Source organism: Zalophus californianus, chromosome 4 (genome assembly GCF_009762305.2).
Source record: "Zalophus californianus isolate mZalCal1 chromosome 4, mZalCal1.pri.v2, whole genome shotgun sequence".
Classification (NCBI taxonomy): domain Eukaryota; kingdom Metazoa; phylum Chordata; class Mammalia; order Carnivora; family Otariidae; genus Zalophus; species Zalophus californianus.
In genome coordinates this window covers 147803196-147814044 of record NC_045598.1, presented here as the reverse complement: position 1 = coordinate 147814044, position 10849 = coordinate 147803196, and the positions used below count along the sequence as shown (strand labels likewise).

The 10849-nt window shown below is 41.4% G+C and overlaps 1 protein-coding gene across 1 annotated transcript in view; it reads left to right on the top strand.

Annotated features, from left to right (window-relative positions):
- The first annotated feature begins 485 nt into the window (after positions 1-485).
- RUNX1T1 (RUNX1 partner transcriptional co-repressor 1) overlaps positions 486-10849 on the top strand; it is a 131487-nt gene continuing 121123 nt past the window's right edge. The window contains 2 exon segments of the mRNA XM_027572929.2: positions 486-581; positions 583-607. Coding sequence (XP_027428730.1) covers positions 486-581; positions 583-607 — 121 coding nt within the window.

Genomic DNA, 10849 nt, shown 5'->3' with positions numbered 1-10849 from the left:
GGGTTTGTTTTGCAAATTGTGGCAATTCGGCTGGAGGTGAGATGGTGAATGTCTCATTGTTATGCTCTGCCAAAAAGGGAGCTCTTGATCCCTTCTGACCTTGACAGCACCTCCAAAATGTTCAGTCTGGCCCCGGAATGGGGAACTGCAGTTGGCTAGTCTGGATTCCTCCCCTTTTCTTGGAGGAGGGGCAGTTTGGGGGATGTAAGCAACCCTCGGCCAGCTTTGGGGTCCCTCGCGCCCACTTGCTGCCCCCATCCTGGGGCCCGAGCCCCCACCTCCTCCATCCCTTTTGGTTTCTTCCCTGCAGCCTGTGCCTCTTCCCTCTCTCCCTCTCCCACTTTTCCTCCCTCTCGCGCTCCGTCTCACACGCACCCTCTGTTTATTTTCCTGCCTCCATCTGGGCCCTGCTGATATTGTAATCACCCTGATGCACGTTGGCTTCTCTCCTCTCCCTCCCGCGCTCACACACTCACTCACACACAATGTGCCATCCTGACAAGCCTTTTACTTCTGATAAGCTCCGATGTGTGTTTAATGAATACAAAGCCGCGGTCTGGGTGCCGCCTCGGCTGCGGCCGCCTCTCCTGCGCTCCTTTGCCAGAAGGTAATCTCCGTGAACGGGGAGGGGAGGCGAGCAGGGAGGAAGGAGGGGTGGGGAGGGGGGGGGTGGGGGGAGTGGGGAAGCTGCTTTTCTCTTTCCCTCTCTCCCTTTCCAAATGATTCAGAAGTCGATAAGACCAGGAGAAGTGAAGATGTAACATGTTATCTGTCGCTCCTCTTAGCTGGCGGAGAGAATTTACATTTAAAGATTAGCAGAGGGAGAAAGAGAAATCTGCCTTTTGTTGTGCGGGGTGAGGAGGAGGCATCAGTCCTGGCCTGGACGCTATCTCCCATCACCTCTGCTATCCAGACAGGACTCACCGAGGTGAGATTACCGGAGGGCCTTATCTTTAATTGGGTTTAGTTTTGCCAGTCCGAATAGGTTTAAAGAGACTCGATAAAGGGGGAACAATAGATTATTTATTGACTGAACGCTGAAGCCTTTAGATGAAGAGGGGAGAGAAAAAGCTGCTTAACAACTTGATTAGTTTATTTTAATTTTTATTTTAAGGTGAGCCTGTCTCTTTCCTGGTACAGGGAAGGGCCATGCGAAATTGACTGAAAGGTCTTCTTTCCTCTTCAGCCCCCACCCCCTGCCCTTCTCAGCACCATCTCCCTTATTTTAACATGAGTTTCATTTACCCCTTATGTTTCGGATTGATAAACTGAGCAGAAAGGGTAGTGGCTTTTGGAATTGATCATTCATGTTGGGTTTTGTGTGACTTGTTTTGAATGGGTGTTGAACTGATGCTAACGGTGGTACTTGAATGAGTGAGAAAAGCAAATGAAGACTACTTTTAATATGCAGTTAATCAATTTGATAGTATGGTTTCAACATGGTTTAGAGAAAAAAACATCATTCTGACGCTGTTGGGTAGAGTTGTGTTTTGGATTTGAAACATGGAATTTTTTCCTTGGAGTGGGTTTAAAAAAAGAAGAGTAAAAAAAATGTTTTATTGACTCATGAGTGTATTTCAGAAAATTACAGTGTCAACTTTGTAATGTTCTTAAAATGGATAAAAGTGAAAAAAATTATTGTTTGCCTCGTACACATCATTAAGATAGGTGTTTTCATAGGTAAATATGATCCAGTAACTAAAAGCCTAATTAAAATTTGTTTAAAGCCTGGGTGGGGGGCATGTTTCCTTGTTGACAGCGGCAGATCGATTGGGTAAGACAATAGAGTCCCATTATTTCACTTCCATTGACTGAACATATTGACATTTCAGGTTTGCTGTTGCCTCAGTGAGCATGATGAAACACTGAAATTCACAGACCAACTGGTCAGAGTGGCACATAAATTACTGTATGTCATTTCTGCCTTCAGGTTACCTTATCACCCTGGCAGAATGGGAATGGACAGCCCAGAATCCTTCAGAAGGGGTAGAGCTCTTTTGGCTAAGAAACTGACAGGTAGCGTGTCTTAGGAGCATCTTTAATTTTACCCAGAATTGGATGTTACGGAGAAATTTGTGGAGCACTTTTATTGAAAAGTCTGAGAAGCATCCTAGCTGTTAATCTTGCACATGTTACATATAAGAATACCCATTTTCAAGATTTATCTTTAGTTAGAACTGTTCTTCCCAAGTTTGGGGTACTCAAACGTTAAAGCACCTGCTAAAGCTCTATCTGATAAAAAGAATGTGTAAGGCCCCTTCCAAAATAGAGCCTGACTTTGACTTTTTTGTTTCTTGTTTTCTTTTGGTGGGCGGAAAACAAAAATGGGATGTATATATTTTATGCGCATAGACGTGCATAGACAGTAATATGTAAAAATAAACATGTGTATATTCCAAGCAGAGGCAGAGAAGATAGTAAGTATTGTCCTTATCTTCTTAGTATAATCGTCCCTTTTATACATTTTGCATAGTCTTTGCATAATACAAGTAAGTATTAGGCAGAACTGAGTCAAAGAAATTTGAGTCATACAAAAGTGAGTATGGGAAAAACAAACCCAGAAGGGACTTAACATATTTTTTAAAAAGTTTAATGAAAATATAAAACTATTATGAATATGCTTTATACACAGCAATTGTTGCCATTAAGTAGGCAACTGATGCCCTTTGCAGTGTTTAGAACAAAACTAGTCCTTTATACCATTTTCATGAAAATGTTAGGTTTCTATTTGATCAGCAGGTGCTGTTGAGATGAAAGCCATGTGTAAATTTTCAGAAGGCCAAAAGTGTCAATTCAGAAAAGGAAAGTGATAAGAGAAAATGCAATCAGTTTTCCTGTTTTCAATTTGTGCAGGATTTGAAGAGCTGTTTTGTTAAACTGCTACATCTGCTCCAATATGAATATTGAACTACTTCCACTAAAAATAACAGCCTATAATTTGGAAGCTACTGCAGTCTTTTGTTAGTGTGAGTGGGTTATTTAAAAACAAAAAAACAAAAAAAAATAAAAAAATAAAAAAAAGACAATTTTCTATTCTGACAGTCTCTTGCTTAATGTGCATTTTCATTTGTTGGCACTTTTATCCTCCGCAGATAAATGGTATTATGCAATTAGGACCTCATCTTGTTTGACTATGGAAGAGGTTTCCATAGGTGACAATCCTGGTAATATAAAAAGGGTTCACAAAGCAAAATTTATTTTTAAATAATTTGTTTAAATGTAGTTATTTAAAGCGAGATAGCTATTCCTTGCATTCTCTAATACTACAATTTTTAACTTACTGCTGACTATTATAACAAAGTTAACACTATTCTGTTGCATACTGAGCATTCTGTGATTTATTTCACCTTTAATATACCTGCAAATGTAAGTTTAAACTAATCAGGGATATTTTACCTAACAGGGCTTTCAGAATAATTTTTTTCATGCTTAAATAAAATGATTAAATTATGCTTGAGTGCCTGCATACAAAAGCCTTAGCTTCTATAGTACTGCTAATCAAATAAGTTTTATGGACAGGGAAAGCACCACATTAGAGAAAAATTGGATGCATTTTACTAGTGACATTTCTAGGAAAGACAAGTTCTTTGTAAATCATCTAGTATTAATGAAGAAGAAAACTCCAACACATCTTAAATAATCGTAATAAAAATAATACTTCATCCCTTTAATAAGGAAATGAATGGCATTGCTACCCATGTAAAACTGGGCATAGAGAATTAAGGTAGAAAGAAGACTGATGAAATTTGGATTGGGTTCAATGTTGACTCTATCCACATTGCTGTTGGGTTGACTTGTGGCTATAGTAAGTTGTCCAGGTTGAGACGTGGTCATTGCTTAGGATCAATTGGAGGCTATGTAGCTTTGTGGCTTCACACTTGAATGGCCAGACACACTCTGCACAGCTAAACTCAGAGTATCCCCAGGATGGATTAAGGGGAAGACAGACCTTGGGACACAGGAGGAGGCTGGATATTAACACATGCAATGTGTCCTCTGCACCACCAACTGAAAAGAAGTGGTAGTTTGAAGAACAGTAGTGAGTGTGTGTACCTGTGATCCCATGTATGTGACCAGCCAACGAATACTGCTTTTAAGCAACGTAATTTCCAGTTTGAAGCCAAATTGTGACATATTGTGCTGGCATATCTTTCAGAGACACAGCACCAAGTACTCTGCCATTCTCGAGAAATGGTGCCGAATCACAGATCGGTGTAAGAAAAGTTTATTTCACAGAGACAGCCCCATCATTTTGGGATGTGATCTTCTAATGAGTTGTTTTGTGCTGAAGCTGTGTTCAGCATGGATGCCTTAGTACTTTATAAGGCGGCAACGGCTGGGGCGGTGGGTTGGGGGGGGCGGGGAGCCTCTTGCGACTCTTCACAATGTTCTTGGCTTTAAAAAGTGATGTCCAGGCTCAGATAGGGGAACCACTGATGCAGTAATGCCCCATGGTTGAGGTTTAAGGCATGAGACCCTCCTGTTTGAAGAAGGTTTGAGCCGTCAATGGTGCTGAGAACCACTAACCTTTTCAGGGGACTGTAAGAGACCTACTTTTAAACCGCCCCCCTACTTTGATAGTTCTAATTGAGATTACCTCACAATGCAGTCCATGAGGGAATCAAGCAGGCGTTTGTTTTAGAGATTTCATATTGGTCGGGCTCTCTAAAGCAAATCACTATTTGGGTGACTAGGGCCTTGAGAATATAGATCTTGTTGAATGAGCACACAAATGGAAAAATTTCCCATTTGTCCCACAATCTCAGCACCTCTAAGTGCCTTAGGGAATGTGATTGACTGACTAGATTCATTAATCTTTTAACAGCTGGGTCATAGACCACTTCTGAGTGTGCTCTGGGCTTTCAAGGGCTGCCACCTAGTTGTTTGTCTTCGGAGAGAGAAGAGAAACTGACACATATTGGAGACCTACTATGAGCCTGGAGTTCACCCTCCCCTACGTTGTCATCGCTGATTTTTAAGTAAATTATAAAGCAGCATTTCACTTCATTTCGAAGACTGCATGTAGTTGCTCTCCTGGCTTGGCCTTTTGCCTCACTATGGAAAACTGAGATTTCCTTGTGTTCCCCAACTCAATTACCTACTTTGTTCCCGAGTTTGAATAATTAGAGGCTTATTTTCTGAATACCTGGCTTAATATTCTCCTTAACAGCCATGATCCGTGCATCCATTGTTTTCTTCTTGCCCTCGCCCCAGCCTAGGAATCACAGCTGACAGCCATCCTTGGACACACCCAAGAGTATGCCCGTCTATAGCCTCCTAATCCCGGCTTTTCCATTACTAAATTCTATTCCCTCATCAGAATACCACCTTCCTGCCCTACATCGAAGCCATGAGGAATCAGGCTATTCCCTTTTTGATCTCATTTGGCACTCTCGAGTTGTCTTCCGCCCAGTGTCCCTCAACTCAGTTGGTCATGCTGTTATTTTGATCTCTACATCTCCCAATTCAGCCAAGTCCAACTTCCTGGTCATTTCTTAGGAGGAGAGGGATTCTGCACCATTTGGAGCTTGGAGGTGTAGTTATGTAATGTAAAAAGAAAGACACGGTGTGTGTGCATTCCCCAGAGTAATGGGTAAACTGGGGTTCCCTTTCCTGTTCAGCCACTGTTTTGCTACATGGCCCAGGATGCATGCCACCCTTCTGGTGAATTCTTCAGAAGTGAAATGAAGGGAGATTCAGTGATCCTTGGGTTTCTCAACTCTCATATGTATGAGTCTCTGTGTGATGCTGGGAGTAGGCTTTCAAGAACTTCCCATGGTTAGGTGAATGAAAAAAAAAATCCTTAATTTTTAATTCTGAGCGGGTGGCGGCGGGGGCACTCCTAGTCTCCATATGACTGGGAAATAGAACCAGTATAGAACATCATTATCTCCTTACTCTTCTCCATTATAAAGAAGTGGCATTGAGAACAGGGAGCCATTTTTTCCACAGCCATCCTGGATCTTCGATGACTGTCTGAAATTTTAGTTATACCTTTTTAAAAGGTGAATGAAGAAGGCATGAGTGTGTTTATGCAGTGAGAAGGAACTAAAAATTTCAGGTTTTGGTCAAGGAAAATAGTCCTTATGCTTTCATCTCATGGTTGCTCGACAACAACTTGGTGCTTGGAGGCAGGGGTGAGGGACTAGAAGCTAAAGCATGGTGGGGTTTGGTTGTGCTTCCTAGGCATTCGCCCTACCCCATTCTCTCAAGGTTTGGACGTAAGTCACTTGGAAATTTAGAAAATGGCCTCTTTAAGCCATTTTTTGGAGAGAACTTGGTAAGTAACAGCTTATTTAAATGAACAAAGACACATTATCATTTGGTGAGGAATCAGTTTTTAAGTAAGAAAGACTGAAATTGTCCTATTGCACTGTCTGAAGAAATAGTCTGCTATTGATTTTAAAAGCCCAATTATTACCAGTAACACTTTGATTTCATACTTTAGTTTGTACACAGTTTAGACATTATTTGGAAGTTTAATCCTAATTTGTGAAATTGTTAATAATGACATAGAGCTGGACTTCTTTAGAACTTAGAGGCAATGGCATTCTTATACTTCTGATTTGACCAAGGAGAGCACCTTGTCATCATCCAAGATGGTAGTAGAAACTTCTGCTGTTGACTAGGACTATCTGCAATTGGCAGGACTTGGAAGTAGTGTTATTTTCATCTGTCACTACAAATGGAAGCCACAGGAATTACTGTTGCTTCATAGGTTGTAGAAGATGTGTGTGTTGGCAGTCAAGGATCGTGAGAGGCCAAATTGAAGTGGTTCTTGTTTTTTTGCCACCAAGGAGAATGTCTTCAAAGTATGTATGCAGTGAGCTCTTAGTTGGTACCTAACTTGACTGTATTGAATATTGCTTCAGAGAAATTAGAAGATCCCCTGAGATGTAATGGCAGTTTGTCTAAAGAAGTTCAAGAGCTAGGTAGGCACTAATAATATGAGAGGAAGCCAAGCCAGAGCAGGGATGAGCTAGAGGCAATGGGCAGAGCACTCAGGGAGAAAACGATCTGTCTGATGCTGTTATAAAGAGTGTTTGGGAAGTCCCTTCCACTAGACTTTTGGGGAGTGCCCCTGGGGATACTCAAGGAGGAAATACAAGAGATAATTAGGAAAGTAGATAGGGCATGGTACCTGCAGATGCTGGTGTGGAGTTGGGGGGGGGGGGCGGGGAACCAGCACAGCAGCATTACAGAGAGCATTTCAAACGCACATCCCGTGGCAAAGAGAATATCCGTAGTTGGAAAGTCATCCCCCAGTGGTTGTCGTAAGCATGGTGCAAGTTGTGCTCTGAAGACAATGTCTTAGAAAGTGGGTTGGCCTTCATGGTTAAAACTAGATGTACTGTACTCCTTTCCCTAACCTCAAGATCTAGGAAGATGTGAGCTGTAAGACAGGTCATGAAAGACTGCTAGTTTATTTTCTGAATCTATGTATATGTTATGTACACAGTGATGAGCAAACACAGCTGGGAAGAACAGCAGATGATATTGGGACTGGAACTGTGGTGTTTATCAGACTGACATAGTAATCCTTCTTTCCCGTGAAAGCGTTCTTTTTAAGTGACTGTTAGGATTCTGTAACTTTTATCATGTGTCAGACAAGTATTCTTTCCCACCTAACCCCTTTGCCTACCTGTCACACATTTTCATTCTCCTCTCGAGCTAGATTTATTTAGAGATGAGATCCACATTTGACCTCTGATGGGAAACAAACGTGGACAATGAATTCACATCCTTTTGTTTAAATAAGGATAGGTAGGTCTGTTCAGGTCTAAATAAATGTGACCATCTCCACTGAGTTGTCCAAGGCAAGCTTTGAGTTCGCTAGAGGGAGCGGGTGTAAAATATCATAGAACAATATAAATGAAGAGCAGTAAAATGAACAATCCATTAAACCCAATTTTCCTATTTTTAAAGAAAAGCCTATGCTCTTTGGGTAGTCCTGGTAATGACCCTTTTTCGAGTATCTGAAAGAAAAATTTTTACTCTTGGCTGTCCATCAGAAGTAAATTAATAAATTAATAAGTATTTAATGAATATCTCCTATGTGTAAAGCAGTGTGTTAAGACGGAGACATGGACTAGGTAGTAGGTTTGCATACACATATACTGTATACGTATAGTGGGTATACATATAATTCTGTGTGTACTTAATTCCCACTGAATGATAAACTCAGGACGAATAAAATTGCTACATAAGCTGGTGAGGTGAGGCTTAATGGCTTAACCAATTAAATGGTATAGTAAATTAGATTTTTAGAGGGGGGAGTGAGTTGGAATTTCAGCTTGTCTTAAGACAGGATTTATCAAAGTTAAGTTATTATAATGGGCTTGTGGGCAGTTATAAAGTAGAAATGTGGAGTGCAGAAAGCCAGATGTGGAAGAGGCTTTCGGAGGACTGTTGGGGTAGGGTGAGTGGGGTTGGAGAGAGAATAAATTGAAGAATGTGGCTGTATCAAAAAGGACCCATGGGTGATTATTGGCAAATAAGCAGGAAGATCCTCAGTGTCTTGGATATGAAGCATTTTGATTTAACCTTTAACTTCTGAGGCAGCCAGAAGTTTTTAAAACTCTGTCCTATGGGACCCCTCAGGGTGGGACTGGGCATGAAGGGTGCCTGGCCTGGGTTCACACCCGTTCATTGGTCTTAGCACTGGGGAGCCAGAATAGTTCTGCTTTTATGACAAATTGCTTTATATATTAGATTTTCTAGTTGGACTTCTTTTGGAGAAAGGATACCATGGTGAAATAGATCTCAATAAAACCAAGGTAAAAACAAAAAAAGTTGTGCTAGACAAGGGGAAACCCCATATGGATCCAATTAAAGCCATGTTTCTCAAGAGTTGGTTTGATTGTGATCAGTCAGATGGGTCGGAATGGGGGGATGACTGGAAGCCAAGGCCAAGCAGGAAGCTTGTGGCAGCAGCTTAGGTTTTAGATACTGCAACAGGATGACCAGGATTGGGTTTGTGGGAGGGAAAGGGAGAGGCAGATGTGAAAGGCATGGCAAAGGAATAATAATTAGAACTTGGATATAGGGTGAGTTTAGGGAAGCAGAGTTGACAACTTGGAGTGGGTGTCCAATGCACTTGGTTTGCCAGAATTTTTTAATTTATTTTTTAAAAGATCTATTTATTTGTGAGAGAGAGAGAGAGAGCATGTGAGCTCACATGAGGGGGGCTGGAGCAGAGAGAGAATCTCACGCAGACTCACCAGTGAGCACAGAGCCCGATGTCAGGCTCCATCCCACTACCCTGAGACCCAAGAAGAAATCAAGAGTTGGATGCTTAACCAACTGAGCCACCCGGGCGCCCCTAGCTTGCAAGAACTTAGAATCGCTTCGGATGTTTAAGGAGCAGCTTCCTTACTCCTCATAGACCCAGAGTCCCATGTGACTCAGAAGCACAGCCTCCAGAAAGAAGCCTCAGAGCCCATTTGTATATCCATGCCCCAGGGATTCCTGTGGTCTAGCTACTTTTGGAAAATGGTGATAGGGCTGTCAAGTGGTAGGTGTTCCTTAAAGAGTAGTTGTTGCATGGAGGATTTTTATTGATCTCTCTGGGATGTGGCTGCCTTATATGATTTAGCTTCTTGCGTGAATTTTAACCTGTTCTGAAATTCCTTCCTTTTCTGTAGGTACCTCTGGGCCACGGTGGGGGAATAGAAAGTGGTCAGGTGGGCTTGGTCTGACCCTTAACTTTCTACCAGAGCAGCCTATTTTGCATTTTTCAGACACTGAACTTTTATTTACGGGATAATTTATGAAACTTCTTTCAATCCTAACATCATAGAGAGGAGAGAAGGCAGGGAACAGAGAGTAAGGAGTCAGGAGGAGCTAATTAAAGAGCTGAGGTGTGCTTATAAACCAGTGTGTCCCAGACTTTGTGGGGAGGGGGAGTGAGAGTTATTTCAAGGGGCCTTTGAACCCACAGTCATTCATGAGTTACGCCAAATGTTGTCTGTAGACCATATACTTTCATTGCAATGATGTTTTTCAAATATACTTTAAAAGAACAAAAATGAAAATAAAAGCACAAAAATGTTGAGTTATTGGAAACTTCTTTTGATTTATTTTACTGTCAGCCCATGGTAAACAAAATACTGCCTATATAAGGGACCATGATTTTTTAAAAATAGAGGCCTCCTATTAGAAAAGTAAAGGAATCCCTTTTATATGTTAAAGGACAGCATTAAATCTTTATGAGTAAGTTGCTTGCTAATCATCTCCCCTATTTAAGCGATTTTAGTTATTGAAAAAAACAACAACAACAATCTACCAGTTTGGGGACTTTTAGGTCTCCTTCATCTAGATAATATTATTTCAGGGTATTTCGCCTTGTTTTGTCCAGTATCATTTAATTTGAGAACACCCTGGTGGTTCCTTTTTACTTGATTGATTTGACTGGGGAGGGGCAGAAGGACAGGGTGAGAATCTTTTTTTTTTTTTAAGATTTAATTTATTTAGAGAGAGGGAGAGTTGCATGCACGTGCACGAGTTGGGTTGGGTAGAGGGAGAGGGGAAGAGGGAGAAGCAGACTCCCTGACCAGCAGGGAGCCCGATGCCTGCCTGATCTCAGGACTCCGAGATCATGACCTGAGCCGCAATCAGGAGTCAGAGTCTTAACTGACTGAGCCACCCAGGTGTCCCCCCCTTTTTTTTTCTTTTCTACTTTTTGAAATTTAACCAAATTTGGAGTTTGTGGTTTTGTTATAAAATCTGTCAGAATGGAATGTTTTAAGACTGTTTTCCTCTGTTGTCAGTTGTGCTTGATAAGAATTAATCATAGGCAGTCAAAAAAGGACCTCAGCATAAAAATCATTTTATAGTGTTTAAAAGAATG